At 30.8% G+C, this 24849-nt stretch overlaps 1 protein-coding gene across 1 annotated transcript in view; it reads left to right on the top strand.

Moving 5' to 3' along the window:
* LOC143045031 (intraflagellar transport protein 70A-like) overlaps window positions 1-24849 on the top strand; it is a 57262-nt gene that overhangs the window by 21930 nt on the left and 10483 nt on the right. Inside the window, exons 7-13 of the mRNA XM_076217316.1 lie at window positions 2552-2680; window positions 3165-3367; window positions 4058-4123; window positions 10164-10283; window positions 16917-16993; window positions 23935-24145; window positions 24586-24657. Coding sequence (XP_076073431.1) covers window positions 2552-2680; window positions 3165-3367; window positions 4058-4123; window positions 10164-10283; window positions 16917-16993; window positions 23935-24145; window positions 24586-24657 — 878 coding nt within the window. The remainder of the gene's footprint in view (window positions 1-2551; window positions 2681-3164; window positions 3368-4057; window positions 4124-10163; window positions 10284-16916; window positions 16994-23934; window positions 24146-24585; window positions 24658-24849) is intronic.

The following is a 24849-nucleotide window of genomic DNA, read 5'->3' on the forward strand; positions in this document are numbered from 1 at the left end:
TTATCACGTTTTCATTTTCAAATCTGTAGAGAATTACTTCGTTTTCTTTTGACCAACAAGCTCCTTTCAGAGATGTTTGTATTTTTCATGGTCAGAATTAAGACCTTATATTTTCCCATCTTTTTCATTGTTGGGGATAATTATAAAGAAAATTATTAGTGATAAAGTTCAGAAGGCTCTTTTGATTATCCTTTTTGGCCTGCTCAGAGTTGGTTTTCTTTGCTAAGACCAATTTTAATTTATTTGCCAGTTAAACTGCTAAGCATAAAAATTAGTAACAATGTTGCATACTGAAGATAATGTCTTTCTGTCAGGAAGAGACTTAATTCAACTGTATATTGTAAAAAATATAAGTGAAACAACACCTGAAGGGTTGATTGTGCAGTAGGGTAAAAACGTGTGTATTATACTCAGAAATCACTTTAATATAAACAGGAGATTTCAGAATCATTTGTAAAATATATTTACACTTCATCTTGGAGACCATGCATCTATAATCAAGCATTATCAATATTTTTTGAGAAATTTCATTATTTGGTGTGTTCAAAGAGAACCAATTCCTTATCACCATCTAAAAAGGATGTTATTGATTATTGAATTTTTTGTAAAACACAAGCTTTTCATATTCAGCATGTTTAATGTGAATTTTCCTTGTTCTATGTTGAAACAGACTTTATCCTTTAAGAAATAGATGTTACTTAATTTGTTTGTTTACTACATGTATTTGTGGAAGGTTGCTTAAACCTGAATCTGCAATTGAAGAGTTAGATACTCTTTCACTTGGGAGATGAATTTAGTGCTATCTTTTTTAAGTTCTTAATATTCATTGGAGAATTTAACATTGAAGACTGTCTTTTATACTTGTGTCTTTATTTGCCTTGACTACAGCTGCCTTAAAGTACTATCTTTATCAGCTGTAGATTTACATTCTATGTTTCTTCATTCAGAGACATGGCACTTTATTTTTTCATATACATGAGTTTTTGAAAAATACTAGATCTGTTAGTTAGTTTACCTAACGAGGTGATCAAAGGTTTTGATAAACCAAAACTTTGTGTTGTTAAGATAATGATTTATCATGTTTTGTGTACAAAATAGGTGAGAGAATTCATCTAAGTCTTTTCGTAAAGTTTAGATAGTTAGAGAGAGTTCTAATTTTATCCGAGGTTTTAAGGTTAACTCATTTAGAGGAACCTCTTCATAGGTGCATTTAGCTTCAGAATGTTCTATTAAGGACATTATGGCAACAGTTTTGTCTGGACATATGATCAAACCTTTTACAAGTTCTATAACAGGAAAGTGAATAATATCAGTACTAAAACGCTTTTCTTCAGTTGTAGTTACTGTGATTGTGATTTTTATCCTTTATTAAATGTTGGCATTTATATAAAAATTGTTTTTAGTTTGTGTCTACACTTTAAACAAGCTAATTCATTACTTGAGACCGAAGGCGAAATATGAATAAGAATGTTCCTTCATCCAAGCATATCTTGGATGTGCAGGATGAAGGTCATTCTTAGAATATGAGCCTGAGGCTCGAATTAAGTAATTAATTCCCACCCTAGGGATTATCAGTCAGACCCACCCTTTTCCACTGGGTTTTATATTTGGTCGACACAAACTTGCTTTAAATTATGACAAGTTATTATGGAACAGGTGCTTATATACTAGGGTCAAGGTCACTGGCCAGCTATGGGTATAGTTTGTTTCTTTAAACAGAGATATTATATGTAAGCTTCACCCCTCATAGAGAAGTTAAGCTAATTCATTACTTTCGAGCCTCAGGCTCATATTCTAAGAATGACCTTCATCCTGCACATCCAAGATATGCTTGGATGAAGGAACATTTTGTCACAACATCATTAAAGTGGAGTTAAAGTCTTATAGGATTGTAAGTATATTTTATTTTATCACCTTGCACTTTCACATTTTGACTGAACAATTTGTTCAATATTCTGACCAGTTGAACAATTTGGTTTAATAAAACAAATTGCAATTTGGTCAAAATTTTGAATGAATTGCAATTGGTGGAGAGCAACACTAACAGTCAACTCACTGTAATTTTCATTTATTGTCTAAAAGAAATGCACTACGAAATAACTGTGTACTCGGACCATAAAGAAAGAAAATTGAACATAAAGGAAAATTTTAATTTTGTAAAATAAACAAAAGTTTGTTTTAATAATCAATGAATCAATAAGGGCTGTTCCAGAAAATACTATGTCCCCCCAGGGAACGCATTTTTCAAAATTTTATGTGGGTGGTGGGGTAAAACAAAAGTGTGGTCCCTGGGAGGAGGGGGGCATAGTATTTTCTGGAACAGCCCTAAGATTAATGATAGGTTTATAAGTTCGGATGCAATAATTCAGTATTCAATATCATAAAGTAACTATAAATGAAACATTTACGTTGAAATATAATAAAAATGAAATTTTGCATTAGTCAGAAACAAAATCGTAATAAAAAAAATATTTTGGGAAAAAAAGGGATGGGGACTTAGACCATTCAAAGAAAACTTGTTAAAATACTGACTGATATATTTTTTTTACAGAATTAAGTGTAGGGATGACAACAGAAGGAATAGATGTTAGAAGTGTTGGTAATACTCTGACTCTCCATGAGACAGCGTTGATTGAAGCATTTAATCTTAAAGCGGCTATAGAATATCAACTCAAGAATTGTAAGTTTTGTGTTTTAATATTGGCTGATATGCTGTGAAATCATTAATATTATTTGTTGGGTACTAGTTTTCGTTGATTTGTTAAAACACTGAAACACAGAATTTAAATGTTCAATAAAGTATAAATTTTTCTGAGGTTTGTATACAAAATTTTGTCAAACAAAATGGCATCAAACAAAGTATGGAAAAATTTATTCAATTACAATTAAATCTGAATCCAGATTGCATTTACCCTATGATTGTAGAAGAATATAGAGTTATTTTTTTGGGTTCTGAATTTGATTTTGTTCCCAAACTATAACTATTAAATAGCAGAATGACTGATACATGTTTGAAAACATTAGAAAAGCACATTTTGTAAATAACCTGCTCCAGGTTATCAAATTAATTACATCATTCTTTAATAAAAGTTTCCTATTTTTTTATTATTTCCATTTCACTTCTATAAACTTTATCAAAACATTACATCTCATTATTTTTGAAGATGAAGCTTCATGTGAAGCATTGACAGACATGCCACCAAGAGCAGAAGAAGAGTTAGATGCAGTGTCTCTTCACAACCAAGCTCTGATGAACATGGAAACCAATGCAACCGGTGGCTTTCAGAAAATGCAGTTTTTACTGCAACAGAATCCCTTCCCTCCAGAAACTTTTGGAAATCTTCTTTTGTTGTATGCCAAATATGAAGTAAGTAATTTTTTTTCTCACTACATGTACTAGAGTGATGTACCAGATAGTTTTTCGCCGTCAAGTAGAAAGATCTAATGTATAAAGTCAAAAGCTTTTGTCATTGATGTTGCCTAGTAGAAAAACAGAGATAAGCAGATCATCAGTAGTCGTTCTAGTACAAGGATGTTTCTCAGCTACATATAATTTCAGGGCTGAGCCCTTTAATCAGATTGAAGCTGAGAAAAACATGCTTATAAGAAATACCATCAATAATCTATAACCACATGTAATGTTTTAAAAAATCTTATTCCCCATGTAGGAAGTGTGCCACATTTTCTTAACTGTAACAAATCATTAAAACAACTTTTTGAGGGGCATTAGGTTGCCTCTTCTTAGGCAAAATTTCTGATCCTATCCATCATACCAATAGTTTCCAATGACTGTCCTTATGTTCTTTGCTTTATCATGGTCATACTATTTTACAGAACTTACTTATTGTATAGAATGTTTTAATTTTTTCTTGTCTTGAGAAGGTATGAACTATATGCCACTGGAGGTTAAATAAGCAACTATCAATCAATAATTATGATATTTAAAAAAGTTTTATATGCTGTTTTTGCCGCAGTAACTTTTGAGTTACTCCCCTTACAACATTTAGATGTCATTATATGTTTTTAAGTCATTTGATATATATTATTTTTCTTTCAGTACTATGATCTAGCTGCTGATGTACTGGCAGAAAATGCTCACCTGACTTACAAATATTTAACTCCTGTAAGTATTTACCAGTACATTTCATTATTTAGCAGCTTTTAAGGTAACAGGTACGTAAATGGCTTGTCCTGCGATTTTTAAAAGAAATCGTATGCACGTAGACCTTATTAAAAGATAATGAAAAGTCGAAAAATTTAAGTTGGTCACCGATCTAATTTCCGAGTTCCAGGCATTTGAAAATGGTACTGAAACAACATAAAGTACATAGACATTACGTCAAATTTGAACCAAAAATAAGAAATTTCAAGCTTTATTTATTCTGCAGTTTAAACCAATCCTACGATTTTTCTGTAAAAATCAAATGTTTTTAAGGTATTATTTTCCTTTCTTTTGATATATAATTTTCATGGGGTTACCGAACTCCTCTTTCATATATCAGCCGTTGAAAGGGTGTTGTTGACGGGAAAAGAGAGAAAAATCATGACGTCGCCGAAAGGATTACCGTTACGCAACGTCAAGGCTATTTCAGCAGAATTGTAAAGACAACGGCTGCCTCATTATAATTTGTTTGGTTATTCAAATGTGATATAGAGAATATTATCCTGCCTGGAAAAAGGATTGATTACCTATTATTGTTTTTTTCAGTGATTATACGAGATCCTAAGTATTATAACGTATTTCTGGAATGATTAAAAACACAATGTTTAAGGACATATGTTTATAAACTTATTGAACAGAAACGATAAAAGATCTATCATTAAAATAGATTCTCCGAATGACGAGATACATTCAATGTTCACATATTCGACCACAATTTTGCTGCTTCACAATATTGGAGGCTAAATATACCGCGCAACGGGAAATAGAAACTTATAAGCCGAAAACATACTGACAATGTCATGTGAAAAAACGAAAAACGGCCAAAAGACAAACAATGGTAAATAAATGGGGAAATGTGTCCATGGGACACAGATGATGCACCCGCTTGCATATGATGTTATAAAGTGATATTACTAAAAAACTTTAAAAGTGACGCCACCAAAATTTAAACTAGATCTGTGATTTGTTTTGGTAATCAGCATTGTGTACAAGTCTTCTAACATTTGTTTGAGGCAAACTAAAGTTAGAGAACGAAAACCAATTTTGGACGATACAATGGACAGACAGACTGACAAGTGTTAAAAGTAATGCCCCCTCCGCTACGGCGTTTGCCTAAAAAATCACAACATTTAACTTTTAATCCTCCGATAGTTGCAGGAGGTCATGCATATAAAATATATAAAATTATGGTTCAATGACACGAGAACATAACATAAACATGAACACATACTTCGATCCAAATAGTACCGGTCATTTGCAAACTTAAGTAGTGTGTTTAATATGACACGAAAGGAGATGTGGGATAAATGTAGATTATAGGCAAAAGACAAACAAAAAGAATATTTCAAAGTTTGTTGCATATTATCCCTACTTTTTTCTCCATCGTTGGTTTTGTTCCGTTATTATAGTGCGGACAGTGCATAGATGTAAATATCTAAAAACAAATGTATACAAATACCAACTTATTTATCTTTTGGGGTTTTTTGTTATTCGACTTCGCCGCGGTTGACAATGTTTTCACGGGATACCAATCTGCTCTATCCCCGACTCAGCTATGTGTTGTTATAAATTGTTCAACATAGACTTTGAACACACTTTATATGACGTTCAGATAAATGTATCCAGTCTAGATTTTGTGAGCTGTAATGATCAAGCTAACAATATACTTAATAGAAAAGCTGCGTGTGATTTTGAAGAACTGTCTTCGAGGGTTTTTAACGTATGTATTAGATGTTGCAGAGATTGGAAATCGCCAACAGCATTATGGACCTCGTAATTTATGCCAACAATATTCCTGTTCGTACTTTTTCGCAAGTTTTGCGAAAATTGAGAAGAAATATGTAAAGCAAAAATAAAAACTCTAATTCTAAATTTTTATAGCAGCATTTGCACATGTATGTAAACAGTAGCAACTGAAATCGAAATAACTGTAATTCCGAAATTTTGCGCAATTAAAAATAAATTGATTGATGCAAGCAGAAATTTCTATATCTGCAGTGTAATATATATACTTTGCTAATTATTTTATTTTTGAAGTGGCGGGGCGGTAAAGCCGTAATTTTCAATCAGCGGATCTATATTTTTCCCTTGCCGCTTTTTCATGCTGGAAGCTTGTAATTCACAATGTTCCATTCAATTCAAATTGACTGAAAAGCAACGTGTATTTATTTCTTTTAAATTTTCGTTCATTTTGAAAGACAGTTTTACTTCGGAGTTCCCGTTTGTTCATGCGGAAGGTCCCATCACCATTAGTCATTACGATTCTCGTTCAAGTTTATTGTCACTTTCTCTTGCTTACCCGTCTGAAGTAATTTCCGACATTATATTTTACAAATTTCATGTCACACAGAAAGCAATTAAACTCTTTTGCTGTTCAATATTTATTTTTACTAAATATAAATTATTTCTCACTAGTACTTTCATTTTCAAATTCTAATTATAGACCATATCGCGGACGTGAAAGAAAGCACTGTAAAGAAAGGTTTATGTTTATATCTGTATGAGAAAAAATATAAGATCATATAACAGTTATAACAGGAATATCAAATTAAAAAATATAAGTATTAATCTCTTTTTTTGTGTCGAGGATTGAATACATCCTAGCCGTTTTCACTCACGTTGACAGTTGTTTTGGGAAAATTTATTTCTTTGAATGCAAATGACTGAATGTAAGTCCGTGACAAAGTTTGCTTTGGAATTTCAATAAATAAAATGACAATGATATAGTGTAAGGTTTAATTTGTTATTGTGGGAGTTTACGTGTGTAATGCATGAACGTGTTCATGATATTCTTATCAATAAACTACATTTCGTTTTTACGTCACATATCAACATTCCCGATTTTTTTACGTGAGTCTCTGATCTTTGCCGATTATCGGCGTATAGTAAGTTCATGTATGGACAGCTACCCCAAGGTGTAAACAAAATAGTTCCGAGACCAATTCTTTGTACTTTAAACAGTTTTGTAGAAACATAATTTGTATGCAAGCTTTAAGTTGGTCAGCTAGTATTAGTAAACCCAACTCAGTCGCTCTTCGGCCATCACGACATGCCAAGTTTCTTTCATTTTCAATGGAGGAAAGCACTGTTTAACTGTTACAAGATATTTTATTTTACATTCTTCAATTTTAGCTATATTTTTGATGAGATGCATTCAATACTCTACCACCAAATTGACCATTATTCCGACGAAGCGGAACATATTCGGACATCTTGAAAATATTTTTCATGGTGTACTGGAGATAACTCCCATAGCAACAAACGCCTATTTTCCCGTTTTCCGCTAGAGGCGTTCATTTACGTACCTCTCACCTTAAGACTACATTGATCATCAATGTTTATAATGTAAATTAGTTACTTCCCTTAGATAGGCAAACATACTTATATTTTGTAATTTTTTGTATGATATAGATGCTATTTAACCTTGGGCTGTTTTCTGCTCTTTTGTCAGGTTGATGTTTTTTAGAAACATTCCCTATTTTCATTCTCAATTTTGATATTCAGTACTAATTTCAAGCTTATATGTTCAAATTACAGTTCAATTGCATTTGTATAGACGACAACAGAAATTTTTAAGACTTTAATTTTGATTGGATATAAGTAGAACTATCTTAATTAAAGCTAAACCAAATTACTATTATTTTTATAAAAGACAGTTTTTCATGATTATATTTATTGTGGGTCAGGAAGGGTTGGGCCAATGTTATTTTTTTCATTAAACTGTCATAAATTTTGATGAATATGCAGAATATAAGTTTTTATGAAATTTACCCCACATTTATGACATCACAAATACACTACTATTCACACAACTGGTGAAAATCATTTCTGAACTGAAACAATTTGAAACATTGTAACTTATGTTTTAGTCAAATTTTCATCACAGTATTGCAGTTAAAACTGTTAGATTTAAAGGGCCAAAACTATGAAATAACTCCTATTTGTACAGATGCTTCTACATGACATTAAGTTGTGCTAATAGAGCTGATATTTAAAATTTTTGAATTGAGATATTTTGTGGGTTTTCCATACCAAACCTCAACTTTGCTATTTGCTTGTATTATTGGTACTAAGGGAGATGGTTGCTTTATTCATGCCCTATATATGGGAGAAAGTAATGTAAATTCATTGTTATGCTTAGTTTAATTTTAGAAAATAGACCCAATTTTAAAACTCATAATCATCTCCTTAAAGTACTTAGATTTGAAGACATTATTACAAAATAATATTTAAATGTTTTCAAGTATAAAATTATTCTATGATTTATGATCTATGTGATTTTCTATTTTTATCCATTTAATTTTGCAAAACAAACATGTTGTTGAAAACAAAACTTCAGAATTAAGTGCAGGAATTGATATTGCTTTTAAAATTTGAGAGAAAAAAATGGAAATATTTTTAAACTTTAATATTTTAATCTGACATGATTTGAAGCAAATTTTACAGAATTCTAATTATCAGAATGTTTACCTATCAATAAAGACAAAATAATTATTTACTAGTACTGACAAAAATTAATTGATTGAAATTTGTGGGAAGCCTCTATTTAATTCTGTTATCATACACTTATCTGTCTTTTTTATAGAACATTACTATGTAATCATTGTATTGACAGAATGAGTGATCACTTATTTTTAATTAAGTTTAGTAATCAATAGGAAAATAGCCTTGAAAATTACTTTCTCACACGCAACGTTTTGAGAAAACTGGGTTCTGTACATGTTTCATATTAGGCTTATGAAATAAAACACTTTTGTGTCCAACCTCCCTACCTAGGAACATTAAATTGTCATGCCTATGATACTCTAAAAATTTTATGGACATTTTGATTTGTGCATTTTAAGTCAAGAAAAATTTGTTTCAACTTCAATTTAAAATTCCAAAACTTTACTGATAATTCAAGTCCGCTTAAAAAATATATTTTTACCTTCTTATCTACCTCATTTTTCTGCTAGCTATTTTTGATTGACCATAGAAGCAAAATTATGATTAAGATTGTAAACATATTACAAATTTAATACATGATTTTTTTCAGTATATTTTTATGTTTAAGTACTTAAAGTTATTGGACATAATTCAAAATGTTATTTCAGGGTCTGTTAAATTTGCAATCAAAATTGTTTGCATGGAATAAAAAAGTAATTTCCTGTTAAAGAATCAATATAGCCATTAATGGTCTATTTTCTTAATGTATTTTTTAACTTGCATAAGTCTATTGTTTGTTTTAATGCAACCCTCAATATTTTTGAGTTTTATTACATATCAGTATAAATATGCTACTAATGTCCCCTGCAAGAGTAACAAGGCTGGATCCCAACCCTTGGCTAGCTAGTGAAGATGTAATCCTCTCAGTTCATTTGTAATAATGTAAAGTGGTTTTTGTGGAGATTAAGTTTGATGAATTCAGAGACCAAAACTTGTCTCAATACTTTTTTTTCATTTTTTTTCTAGTCTCCAATTCTGATCTTCAATAAAGTTAAATCTAACATGAGAGAATATTTTAGCTATTTTGTTTCAATCCAAAAATTTGTTGTCATATAACCCTGATAATATTCTGATTCAAATCTTTCTGAATATTTCGTTTAGTCTTACAAAAAAATCAACTGTTTTACTCTATGTCAAGGAAGGCCTATCATGGGCTCTGGGCATATAAGTATTGCATTTAGGTGTTGGGTTAAACTTTTTCAAGGCTGATCATATCTAATTATAAGAAGATCTCAAGCTTTTGTGCTCTATCTGTGTTCTCCAATGAAGAGTTTAAATGTGTATAAAAGGCATATTTAAAAAAAAATAATAACAAGAAACAGAGCTTTGCGTCAGCATTAAATACATCATATCCCTTCTTTTTTATTATGAAACAGAAATCTCTAAAGTATGCATTTTGGTGATCAATTTAAACATGTTTTTTGTACAAAAAAAATTATTGCAGATTTAATCATAATAAATGTCATGTTATTCAGTGATAAATTGCAGTAGTTGACACTATTTTCATTTGTTACAGTATTTGTATGACTTCTTAGAAGCTGTGATCACTAGACAGACTTCACCAGAGGAGGCTTACAGGAAGCTTGAAGACATGGCCAAACAACAAACTGAAACACTAAGTAAACTGACTAAACAGGTTCGTTGTTTGTTTAAGAGAACATTTGTTGGATTTGTTAGTTTACCGACCCTACAACAAACCACTGTATATGAAAGTTTTTTAAAAATGAAAATGAGTTCTTATACTGAACTTCATGCACACTAGTGTAGATAAGATAACTAAGTTTATAGGGGTTACAACTATCACTGCTTGATAATCTTAGTATATAGTCTTTATTCTCTGAAGCTACAGTCATTGATCTATGTAAACTTCCCTCTTTCACCATTCCTTATTGCGCTATGCACAATTCACCATTGTACTGAACCCCATTCTATATTGCACTAAACACTATTCCTTATTGCACTAAACACCATTCCACATTGCACTAAACCCTATTCCTTATTGCACTAAACATCATTCCTTATTGCACCATCACCATTTGCCTTTCCTAACTGATTGAAACATGATATTGTATCATAAAAAAAATATTAAAATACTCATTGAATTTAACTAAAAATTGCACCAATTGAAATATTCATTGAATCAACCATGATATTGCACAATTTACAATGCACCTTAGATAAACTATGATATTGCACCATTAACAATACTCATTGAAAAAAACTTGATATTGCAAAATTCTAAATACTTTCCTGTTATCAATGGCACTATACACCATCCAACCTTCTTTGCACTATACACAATTCCAAATTAACTATTGGGAAGTTTACACCATGTAAGGGCTGTGTTATGATATATATATATCAGGATCATTGTAGAATCTGCTAGTATGAACAATTTATATTGTGCAAGATCTGCAGTGAGTGCATATTTAAACAGCTGCATATAGAAAGTATATTCTGTCAATTTCCCAGGCAACACTAATCACTAGATTTTTTAGACTTTAATCAGATTGGAAAAACTGATCTTTTAACTTTTAGACTGCAATTCTTTTTATATATTCTGTTATGTTAAATCTTTTTTGGTGGAATTTTTGTATGGAATTTGGAGCAGAAAAGTTGGCCAGTCAGACTCAGTTCTGGTTATGACAAACTCATGATTACCAGAAAAATGATATATTTAGAAGGAATAAAAGTAAAAACTTTGATCTCAATTTGAGATAACCAATTCATTATGGGAATCTTAATTTTAACTCAATCTCTTTAGAGCTAAATATCCAATCATAAGAAAAAAATAAACCATGTGTTTTAAAGCTTTATCCAATCAAAAGAAAAAAAACAAACCATGTGTTTAAGAGCTTTATCCAATCAAAAGAAAAAAATAAACCATGTATCAAATTAGTTGCTAAGTAATGAAGTAAATGCATGTAAATTGACAATATAGTGTGTTAATAGGTTGATTTGCATGTTGGCAAACGCATGGAGGTAAAAGTTTTGCACGATCTGCTTTTGATTTCGCATTAAGGATGTTCATCGGTAGAATTAAGAAATTAATTTGCATGAAATTTTTTGATTTTTCTAAATTTTTTGCATAGTTTTTGCATAATTTTAGCCATTGTGATCATGAATTTTGTTTTATAGATAGAAGGAGTATGTATTTGCAAACAATGCTAAATTTTGTTGTTGTGTTCAAGATTGTTATTTGAAGTGAAATTTTTGTATTTGAATATTTTTTGGCTTACCGGTACTGCTATCTGGTGAACAGCGCACATGTTGTAATGCAGTCAACCTGTCTTAAGTGACCAACCTCTGCATAATGAACATCAGTATTTCAGACAATCTTTGATACTGTATGTTTCATCATGCATGAACTTTTGTTCCAAAATACCTGTCTATGGTGACCACTTTTAAAGTTCATTATACAGGTGGTCACCTAAGACAGGTTTTGCTGTATCAGTTTGTTTTGATATGACTTTTGAATATGGCACGGATGTTTGTGTATGTTTACATTTTAAATGTTGATTTTTTTTCTCTTTTAACATGCTGTTTTTTTTTAACTACACACCCATTTAATGTTAGCAAAACTAATATTTCTATAAAACCTTTTTAAGGCCAAAGAATTACAACTTCTAGATTCTTATCCATTTTTTTTCTGTTGTTGTCATATTTATTATTATTAAAAAAAATTGTCAAAATTTAGTTGGGGAAGGGGGGGGGGGCATTTTCTTTTCAATCACATAAATGATTTTCTAACTGTGCTTCCTTTATAAAGCCCATCTTACTTTAAAAAAAAATGGATGAGAATATATCTTAGGTTGTGTATTATTTGAATGAGAATCTAGAAGACTCATTAAAAGCTCCTTTTGAAGAAGTTAACATTTACTTGTCCTGAAATTACAGGGGATTCATTTCTATTCGTTGGATACAATTTGTTGTTGATTTCATAGATAAATGAAGTATATATTCTCTATAAGCGTGTATGCAGAATTAGGCAAAACCACAGAATAAGATATCCTTTTTCCTCAAAAATTGAATCCATGAAAATAGATGAATCCACCACAATAACTATTCTGTGCCCAGTTTGGTGTAATTATTCTTTAACCCATCCTCCATTCTTTTGGCTAGATTGTCATTGACACCGTAAGTAAATGTTGACAATAACAAGCACTGAGACCTGCCACCAAATGTTTTGTAAAGAATACCCACATATATGTCTACCACTGAAGTGACCTTACCTATCATTTATACCTTGACTTAAAAGTTATATTGTGATGATAGTTTTTTTCACCACAAAATGATAGTTTTTTTCACCACAAAAAAAGGGAATTATTAGAGACTGTCATATAGTTTTCATGTTAAAAGGATATAGATATTAGTGCTGAGGAAAAAAAATCAATTTGCCTTGGTTTTCTTTTTTTCTTCATATTTACAAAAATAGAAATTTTGTTTGATTATTTGTGAATGATGCAACTGATTTATTGTTTGTGCAAGGGAGATAATTATTGAACTATGTACTAACTGTAGAAATATAATCTTCCCTCCAAATCCCATCTTCTCGTCTCCCTATGTGTTCAACATCATAATTGTTTTCTAAAGTATTTATAGCAGATAAAGTGAGCTTGATATGTATGGAAAGTATTGATCACTTCTACTCTAGGCATGCTTTTCCAATGATCAGATTATGATATAATTTTGCATTTGACAACTAACTATTCATTAAGAACATGTAAAACTCATCAAATGTAACAGGTCTATAATTTGGTACATCAGATGCATGTCACATCTACATGAGAATCATCAGTTGCCCTCAAATTAAAACAGTTGGAAAACTATATCAAATACAACGTCAAAGAGCATTAAAAGCTGATAATTTAACTCCGTGAATTACAAAAAGATTTCAATATTCAAATTAAAAGTGCTTTATTAACAAAGATTTATTGAAATCATATAGGTTTGTGTGACATTTTTCCATTCGAAGGAGGTCACCCTGACCTATATTTATTTCATTGACTTAAATAAGTTTAATGTCAAAATCCAGTTCTTAAATACAAAGTGATTGATTGATGCTGTTTAATGTCCCTTTCAGTACTCTTGGTTTTATCATGGCAGTTTGTCAACTCTGAGGTTGTGATTTTAAATCCTGACTCATCTTAATTAACCATGATTGCCAGTTTTCCGTTTGTAGGATGTTTTGTCTTTCTGAATTTCTTCCACCAAGAAAATCATTGCTGTAAAGTAGCTAAGTGTGCTGAAAGTAGCTTTAAAAATACCAACAATCGATCAGCCAATTAATTTTTAAAAGTCATAAGAAACGAGTGACCGGTATAAAATAGTGTTATTCCAATTCTTGAACCAATGCATACAAACATCATAAACTTAATATAAAGTCTTCTGTGCACGATTTTATCATTTTTTTCGCATAATTTTCGAAATCTTCAATTTTTTTTCAATTGGTCAGTGTTGTTGTGAAAATATGGCAGGTAATTTAAGTTCGTGTTTTGAAGCCGAAGTTAAACGAATGTCACCTGTTTGTCAACAGTCAACAAAAAGCATGGATATTGAGCATATGTTTAACATGTACAATCAGATAATAGTTTATTTTAAGGACATCCATGCGTATTGCGATCATCGGATTTTTACGAGCTGGGTCATACTGAGGTCACTTTGCATACAGAAAATATCTCGGGGATTTGCTTCCTGGAAGGAATGCATACAAACATCATAAACTTAATATAAAGTCTTCTGTGCACGATTTTCTGGAAGGAAGCAAATATTTAAAGTAAACTTCTTCTAAATATGAACAAATTAAAGAATTTTCTTCAGAAAAAAGTATATGTACATACCATAAGTTGTATAATGAAAACTATCCATTGAGGTATAAAAAAACATATGCATTATTTTTTTTAATTTGAGGTTTCTTATGACTTTAAATTAATAGTTTTTATGCCTATATTTGTAATTTTTGTTTAATTGTATTATCCTGTGGTCTCAGAACAACTTTTAATCAGTATGATTACCGAAGTAAACTTACCTATTGACTTTTTTGCAGAAGAGTAACTTTTCTATTGTTCTCACCAGAGTTATCCCACTGAGATACCATGTTTGAATTCATGTAAAATTCATTACTCAAGATAATGATTAATGACAAGCTGAAAAATTTATGAGAATTTTCTTTCTTCATTGGTCAAAATAGATTTTTTATGATTTTGTAGGTTACTTCTTTTCTGATTTTATTACATTATTAATCGAGATGACATTTACATATGATTTTTTTTCTCTCAAAAAATGTAAAAAAATATGCAAATTGATATAAATCTACTGATGCTTTATCCTTAATGTCAAATCTGGTTTAGACACTAAATAATTGCTTTTTAACTGTTCCAGGAAATATGTTTGTTTGTTCAATTGAAAAAAGCTTCTAAACCCAAAATAGGTATTGGTGGCATGTTCAAATTATAATAATCCAATGTTAAACAAAATTTCATTTCCGGTAAATTGTTTGTATTAAAATTTATGTGTAAAGCTTAATTGAATTAATCGGGTCAGGTTGAAATATGTTTAAATTATAACTTGTTTGTGTTGATGGAGAAAGTTAACCAAGAGAATCTATCTCATGATATATTCACCTTTTTTATACTCCTGCAAAAGGATGAAATTTAAAAGCTTTTGTAGAAGCCTTTTATTTTTCTAAAGATTGAGAACTTTATAAAATTAATATGGGTGAAATATAATGACCAAATAATGTTTCAATTTTTATAAAATTTCTTATATTAGACCCAGGACCTTCTCAAAAAAACTTTAATATTGATCCAAAGGGCTAGTTATAGGGTTATGGAATTATGTCGGACAAATTGCTAAATGATTTATATTGCAGAATATCGTGCATTTCCAGAGTTAAATGTTTATTGATCATCACAAGCTAAAGGTGGTACCTAACACTACAGGGAGATAACTCTGTAAAATCAGCAAAACGTTTTAATTACGTTGCATTTAGGGAATATTAAGCTTCTCAATGATCAAAATAAGTGCTTGTCAAACTGCTATATAACCAGTGTAATTTTTCTGATAAAACGGTTGGTTCAAATTTTTTGAATTTTTTATATTTTTGTCAAAGGGTCAAAGTAAATACTTTGTCAAAATTTTATGAAAATTAAACGAACCAAATTAATTTTAGTTTAGATGTTTGGTACCACCTTAAGTGCATTTCTGTATTAAGTTTGAAGCTATTATCTTTTGACAAAATGCTGACATTAAGTTGACATGTTAGTAAAGCTTGTGCTAATCATTACTTTAAAGTGGTTTATTTTCTCTCAGTTAAAAGTTGACAATTTGATTTATTTTCACATTTTTCCTCTTTTTTGACACCTGCATGGCTCTAATCTTCCTTAAGAATAAAATTTATGCAAGGAAATATCATAGCAATTTTACTTTGGTTCTAAAAATTACAATAATATAATACAAATGAATTTTAATTTGAAGTCTTTCTATATCAGATTTAGTAGTTCTTATAATTTGTGTCATAATCTGAACCATAATAAGATTTGGGATATCTTAGAGATAATTTTGTTTTGCAGTTAACATGAAGTATTCTAGCAAGCATTCTGGGTAGAGAGGTGGGAACTGGTTATTGCTAGTAAAATTTAAAAAGGGTCTTAGTTGGGCATCACTATGACATTCATTTCATTACACCTGTAATTGCCTGCATTTTAAACCATAATTTTATTTCTCAATACCCCATACTTTGTTCATTGTAATGCTTCAAATAAAAAAAATTAAAGTGATTCTAATGCAGAAGAAATATGGTTAAACACAAAGGCATGTTGTTGAGCATGGCCAAGTATGATGGTGACATTGTAATTCTAGCTTATTGTTAGCTCTGACAAATTGTAAAGTATGTGAAGAAATTTTTGAAAACATTTCAGTAGGAAAGGTGTCAAGAAAAGAAAAACAAATCATTTCAAAATTTGGGTCACAAGATTTTACTTCTGAGTCCTATATATTTATACTGACTTAAAAGCCATAAATATTTGTCAATATTCCAAGCTCCATGCAGCTAACACTATTAAAACTTGGTGCTTGGACATCATTACAAAATATGTCACAAGACTTCTTGTATTTCCTTTTTTAATGAAAAGAAATCACATCTCAGCATTCTACGCTAAATGTTTAATAAGAATCTTATACAGCTTTGATAGTTTGATTGTTTTTGGATTGGAAATTGAGTAATGTTCTGTCAGTAATTTGTTATAAGAAATCTGATTATTTTTTATAGGTACAAGAGGCGAGACAGAACCATGATGATGAATCTGTAAAGAAGGCAGTCAATGAATATGATGAGGCACTGGAGAGGTAATTCTTTGATATTACAAAAATGATCAGCAAGGCAAGATCTACTACTAGTCAAATTTTGTTGATACATGTATAGGTAGTCATTCTTTATAGCCTATAGGAGTGATTGCCCTTATATGAGGATTTTTCGGTACCCTTTTGTGTTTTGAGCAAAAACTTTAGAAGATAGAAAGAAACTAAATGATCAGCAATACAGGATCAACAAAACAGAGATTTTTGTAATGAGTTCTTTTAAAGAGAGTCCTTAGTTGAATATGCACATAGATCTGACAAGGTGAGAGACACAGGCTCACATGGCAATATAGACCTGATTGTTTTTTTAGTAATCTGCCTTACCTGATTGACCAGAACTCAAATTTTGTAACGTTTGGAACTATTGAAGACATACAACAATCTCTTCTTATCCATTGAGATATTTTCTCTTATTATGTCAACATTTTATGGAAACATCTCTTTTTAAAGGTGAATGACTAGTGGTATTGTGTATTATTAATGGCTTCATTGGTGCATTTACTTTCAACTTTGTTTTTAAAGAAGGGTTAGGAGGGAAATTAATTTCTTTGGATTTTTTTGCGAAAAGTCTTTTTGTTTTTTTTATTGCTCCCTTGATATAAATTCCTCCATCTTTTTTATTAAAGAAGGATGTTGTTTTCTGTTGGATGTAAACATAACTCAATCTGCTGAACAGTAACACTAACACTCCTTTGTGCAAAGATTGTCAAAAAAAAAATATCACAAGGATCATAAGAGCAATGGTTTCACAGCTCGTATTTCTTAATATAACTTTTATATTTTTCTTACAAAAATGCTGAATATATGTGCTTTAAAATAGGAGCATTTCAGTTATATTTGTGATCAAATTTGCCTGAAACATTTAATTCCCTGCTGTGGACCTCAATAATTCTAAGGCTTTTACAAGTCTAAGATATAAGTTTTATAGTTATCTGTTAGGAATATTGTAAAGTATCTAAGAATTTAATAGATCCAATAAAGCAATCATTGTTGAGGATGGAATGGAATTGTACAAAAAGCTTTTATCAATACAAATAAATTCTTCTAGCGCTACATGCCAATGCAGATTGTACTTGAAAAGTCATGAGACTGGAGATTTGCCAGAGTGAAGGCTAAATGAGAGTTTTTTTTTCTGTAAACCTAATAATCAATTTGACCAGTAATTGGTAGAAAGGAAATTCATTTGTGTTCAACCTGGACCATTTCCATTCCACAAGGTTACAGAAAAACTATAGCTTTTCCAGTTTAGAACTGATTTGAAATATAGTTATTGTTTACTAAAAATTAAATGTTCATTTTCTTTTATTTTAAAGTCAAAATATTGAGTCTTTTTTAATTGAAAATTTTGCTTTGCGTTAGTTTTTTTTAGTGAAAATATTTCTTCTTTATTTTTTAAGATTAAAATTGCGTAGACCTGTTAATTTTCTAAAAAGTCCAACAAATAAAAAAAAGCAATTTGTTATTTGAAATATTAAAAAAAAAATTTTGGTGCCATACTGTTTTAAATACTAGGAAATTCTGTCTACTTTTCAATGAGACAACAAATCAACAGCACTGATAAACATAAGTGTAACATAATGAAATCTAGAAGTCAAAATTAGACCAATTTCTTTACATGTTTCAAGTTTGCCCTAACTAGCCAATTTGATGTTTCTGTGGAGTATTTCACAATTTGCTAACTGCTGCCTATTTTTAAGTTTAAAATTCTGTATTGGTCTAACTGCATGACCAATTGCTGAAGCTTAATATTAGATGCAAAGCTATTATTTTCATAGGCTTTTTGTCTTTGGTGGATATTTTCTCTTTGACATCCCTGTATTCATGTATTAATAGCAGGAATTGGTTTCACAAAAAAAACTTTACGACTGAGATTGGCCGTAAGTTATGAACAATACAATCTTAATCTTAATCTTAAGTTTTTTATGAGACAGACTCCAGGTTTTTAAAGCATTAAATTGTATTTACTTGTCTATCAAAACCAAGTTTTTACGGGAAAACTAGAAAGTAGTTTAATTAACTAAATATTGATCTGTAAGATTGCCTTACATCGGTGCCAGAAAATTATTTCTTATCATTACGTTTTGTGGTTAATTTGGTTCAGCTTTGTTTGGTTTTGTTAGATTATCTTTTCCAGTTTTAGTTTCTCTGTTATTTGATAAGGCCAGAATCTAATTTTGTAACCATGCTTACCTAAGCATGTGTAAGGATATGAATGAGAAAATCCATAGATTAGTAATGCCTTAAATAAGCAAAGCTTATAGATAAAGCTAGAAATTGCTGGTAGATTGCTCATTTGGCTTTTTTATGACTTTATTATCTGTACTGAAGATAATTAATGTATCTGGGTATTGTTATTCCAGATTTTGTCCTACTATAAAGATGTTTAATTTTGGATTATGCATAATTTCACTTATTTGCTGTTGATTCTGGATTTAGAACGAAATGTAGAAATATAAAAATAAGGAGACATGGTATTATTTCCAATGAAACCACCATCTACAAAAATAACTTTAAGGCAATTGTGGCACCATTCTTTTTATACGACCGCAAATTTTGAAAAAATTTTCGTCGTATATTGCTATCACGTTGGCGTCGGCGTCGTCGTCGTCGTCGTCGTCGTCGTCGTTGTCCGGCGTCCGAATACTTTTAGTTTTCGCACTCTAACTTTAGTAAAAGTGAATGGAAATCTATGAAATTTTAACACAAGGTTTATGACCACAAAAGGAAGGTTGGTATTGATTTTGGGAGTTTTGGTCCCAACATTTTAGGAATTAGGGGCCAAAAAGGGCCCAAATAAGCATTTTCTTGGTTTTCGCACTATAACTTTAGTTTAAGTTAATAGAAATCTATGAAATTTTGACACAAGGTTTATGACCACAAAAGAACGGTTGGGATTGATTTTGGGAGTTTTGGTCTCAACAGTTTAGGAATTAGGGGCCAAAAAAGGGCCCAAATAAGCATTATTCTTGGTTTTCGCACAATAACATTAGTTTAAGTAAATAGAAATCAATGAAATTTAAACACAATGTTAATGACTACAAAAGGAAGGTTGGTATTGATTTTGGGAGTTTAGGTCCCAACAGTTTAGGAATTAGGGGCCAAAAAGGGACCCAAATAAGCATTTTTCTTGGTTTTCGCACCATAACGTTAGTATAAGTAAATAGAAATCTATGAAATTTAAACACAAGGTTTATGACCATAAAAGGAAGGTTGGGTTTGATTTTGGGAGTTTTGGTCCCAACAGAATAAGGGGCCCAAAGGGTCCAAAATTAAACTTTGTTTGATTTCATCAAAATTGAATAATTGGGGTTCTTTGATATGCCGAATCTAACTGTCATGACTGTGTATGTAGATTCTTAACTTTTGGTCTGTTTTCAAATTGGTCTACATTAAGGTCCAAAGGGTCCAAAATTAAACTTAGTTTGATTTTAACAAAAAATCAATCAGTTAGGTTCTTTGATATGCTGAATCTAAAAATGTACTTAGATTCTTGATTATTGGCCCAGTTTTCAAGTTGGTCCAAATCGGGTTCCAAAATTAAACTTTGTTTGGTTTCATCAAAAATTGAATAAATGGGGTTCTTTGATATACCAAATCTAACTGTGTATGTAGATTCTTCATTTTTGGTACTGTTTTCAAATTGGTCTACACTAAAGTCCAAAGGGTCCAAAATTAAACTTAGTCTGATTTTAACAAAAATTGAAATCTTGGGGTTCTTTGATATATATGCTGAATCCAAAAATGTACTTAGATTTTTTATTATGGGCCCAGTTTTCAAGTTGGTCCAAATCAGGATCTAAAATTATTATATTAAGTATTGTGCAATAGCAAGTCTTTTCAATTGCACAGTATTGCGCAATGGCAAGAAATATCTAATTGCACAATATTGTGAAATAGCAAATTTTTTTTTAATTAGAGTTATCTTTCTTTGTCCAGAATAGTAAGCAAGAAATATCTAATTGCAAAATATTGTGCAATAGCAAGATTTTTTTTTAATTGGGGTTATCTTTCTTTGTCCAGAATCAACTTAAATCTTTGTTATATACAATATACAATGTATATTCACTTTTTACTACCAACTGATAAATTAAAATAATCTTTACCATTCAGTGATAACAAGCAGTTTTTTTACATCTTATTTCCTTATCTTATCTAAAATGTTTTTAGATAATGTATGTTGGACATTTGCCAGACATGACTATGATGTCATTTTCTATTTTTATTTGCCCATTACTTTATGTAAATAACTTCATTGGAAATTTGCCAATATAAAATGTTGCTGATGAAGTTTTTTTTATTGTTTTATACAATAAACAATGTATATTCACTTTTACTACCAACCAATCTTTACCATTCAGTGATAACAAGCACTTTATTTTACATTTTAATATTTTATGATGTATTTAAAAGAGTAGTTATTGTTGCAAACTCCATTAGAAATTTGAATTGATATCAGTTTTGGAAAAAAGGGGGGGGGGTTAAATTTTTCTCATTTCAGATTTCATAAATAAAAAGAAAATTTCTTCAAACATTTTTTTGAGAGGATTAATATTCAACAGCATAGTGAATTGCTAAAAGGCAAAAACAAACTTTTAAGTTCATTAGACCACATTCATTCTGTGTCAGAAACCTATGCTGTGCCAACTATTTAATTTTAGATTTAAAAAGTTTGAAGAAGAAATCTTTTATTGTAAAATTTGTAAAATCTTGACATTTGTTTTGTGTAAAAAAAACCCATGTAATGTCAAAAATTTGATCACAATCCAAATTCAGAGCTGTATCACGCTAGAATGTTTTGTCCATACTTGCCCCAACTGTTCAGGGTTCGACCTCTGCGGTCGTATAAAGCTGCGCCCTGCGGAGCACCTGGTTATTCATATAGTTGCACCATGCATTCATTAGCAAAGATTGAAACTAAATGTATTGTATAGCCTTTCAGAGGCTTTTGATAAGAGATCTTCATTTCTGTAATATTTTTAAATCATTATTTACCCATTTTTGTTGAGCCTGCAACTTTTGTTGCAGAAAGCTCGACATAGGGATAGTGATCCGGCGGCGGCTACGGCGGCGGCGTTAGCTCACTTCTTAAAAGCTTTATATTTTAGAAGGTGGAAGACCTGGATGCTTCATACTTTGTATATAGATGCTTCATGTTACGCAGTTTCCGTCAGATACATGTCCGATGTCCTTGACCTCATTTTCATGGTTCAGTGACCACTTGAAAAAAAAGTTCAAATTTTTTGTAATGTTGAATTCTCTCTTATTATAAGTAATAGGATAACTATATTTGATATGTGCGTACCTTGCAAGGTCCTCGTGTCTGTCAGACAGTTTTCACTTGACCTCGACCTCATTTCATGGATCAGTGAACAAGGTTAAGTTTTGGTGTTCAAGTCCATATCTCAGATACTATAAGCAATAGGGCTAGTATATTCGGTGTATGGAAGGACTGTAAGGTGTACATGTCCAACTGGCAGGTGTCATCTGACCTTGACCTCATTGTCATGGTTCAGTGGTTATAGTTAAATTTTTGTGTTTTGGTCTGTTTTTCTCATACCATATGCAATAGGTCTACTATATTTGTTGTATGGAATGATTGTTAAGTGTACATGTCTAGCGGGCAGATGTCATGTGACCTTGACCTCATTTTCATGGTTCAGTGGTCAAAGTTAAGTTTTTGAGTTTTGGTCTTTTTATCTAATGCTATATGCCATAGGTCAACTATATTTGGTGTATGGAAATATTTTATGATCTTTATGTCAGTCGAGCAGGTTTTATTTAACCGTGACCTCATTTTCACGGTTCATTGCACAGTGTTAAGTTTTTGTGTTTTGGTCTATTTTTCTTAAACTATAAGTAATGTGTCAACTATTTATGTTGTATAGAAGCATTATTAGCTGTACCTGTCTGCCTGGCATGGTTCATCTGACCTGGACCTCTTTTTCAAGGTTCATTGGTCTTTGTTTAGTTATCTTGGTTAATGTTAAGTTTATGTGACAGTTGTAATAAAGCTTAGCTTTATACTTAGGACTATCAACATAATATCAATGATTAGTATAGAAGGCGAGACATTTCAGCGTGTGCACTCTTGTTTCTATCATTTATTTTTTGCTCTTTCTCTCGTCTTTATATTTGAGAATTGCATTTTTTTCTCTTTCCCGTTATTGACGCTGTTTTGCCCATTAATCTATTCTGTAAACCCCATCAATACTCTCCTGTTATAGAATGATTCATATATGATGACTTATATACATTGTACCTTCTTAGTTCATATGTCTCCAAGGGCCAGTCCTATGAGTTCTGTCAAATATCATCAATCATTCTTATTTATATATTTTCCAGAAAAAAAATTTATCTCTGATATTTCTAAAGTTTGACTTGCTTTTACTCTAAGGATATTTCCTAATGATCTGCATTCTTTTTCTCATTTGAACTATTTTGACTTTTGTGATGAAAAGAAATTATTGACAGAATTTATGCTCAAAGCAGTAATTAACTCTTATTCTACAGTACATTATCTTGTGTAAAGCAGCCAGAATTTGAAGTTATACCGATTCAAGATATAAAAATAAGGAGATGTGGTAGGATTGCCAAATAGACAACTATTAATCAGAGTTCAAAATTGAGTAGACGTGTAAGCTTTATCACAAAAGAGATCACAAACCAAGTAATTTTGATTGTAAAGTGTAAGTCATCACTTGGAAAGTCTAAATCTTTAAAAAAAAACAAGGGGTTGTGGTATGATTGCCAATGAGACAACTCTCAACCAATAAGTATTCCTATCATGAAATTGTTACTTATATTGGTCTTTTTTCCTCTTTTGACCAACAGTTGTCTGCCGTTGTTTCAGTAATAAGTTTGCTTACCCTTTAGTTTTGTACATTTTTTGATCGTATTTGTAGTTAATCTCACTGGTTTTTTTCTTACAGATATATCCCAGTCTTGATGCAACAGGCCAAGATTTACTGGGACATGGAGAATTATCCACATTTGGAAAAGATATTCCGTAAATCTGTTGAGTTCTGTAACGAGCATGATGTGTGGAAGTTGAATGTCGCTCACGTCCTCTTTATGCAAGAGAATAAATATAAGGAAGCTGCTGGATTCTATGAGCCGATCGTTAAAAAGAATTATGACAATGTAAGATTTTTGAACATTTTGCTTTTTATAGACAATAAAAGTATATGTATTGGCTTTTATTGAAAAAAAATAAAAACTTATTAAAAACAGGGCACGTAGTGACAGGCAACTTCTTATTAAACAAGGTTTAATTATTTAAGCAGGCACATCTTAGAAGCAAGTCATCGTCACAGCCTAAAATGGGACTGCATCTCATGCTTTCATAAGACTGAAGCCTTTAAAAAATATATAAGATGACTTCAATAACACATAATTTACTAAAAAAAGTAATAAATCTATTTTAAACTTCATGAAAAGATAAAAAGCACTATAGATATTTGTCCAAAATTTGAGTTTTTCGAATGTCATTATTCATTTAGAAAAATAGAAATATAAGATACTTTCTCAGTGTATAAATATTGTTCATTTATTGAATATTTTATTTGTTTGTATGTTTACAGATACTGAATGTTAGTGCTATTGTTCTTGCCAACTTGTGTGTATCCTACATCATGACAAGTCAGAATGAAGAGGTAAGTCAGATTCAGTCAATAAAGTATTTACATTAGAAAATGATAAATTAGCATGATCATGATATTGTACTAGAAAGAAAAGGTTGCTGAATTTATATCATTAAGTTGATTTATAGTTTATTTGCATGAAATGACGTTTAATGGTATTGGTTTAATCTTTATGTTGCTCGGAAACCATCTCTTGAGACTAGA

This window comes from Mytilus galloprovincialis, chromosome 9, assembly GCF_965363235.1.
Source record: "Mytilus galloprovincialis chromosome 9, xbMytGall1.hap1.1, whole genome shotgun sequence".
In the NCBI taxonomy this organism is placed as follows: Eukaryota; Metazoa; Mollusca; class Bivalvia; order Mytilida; family Mytilidae; genus Mytilus; species Mytilus galloprovincialis.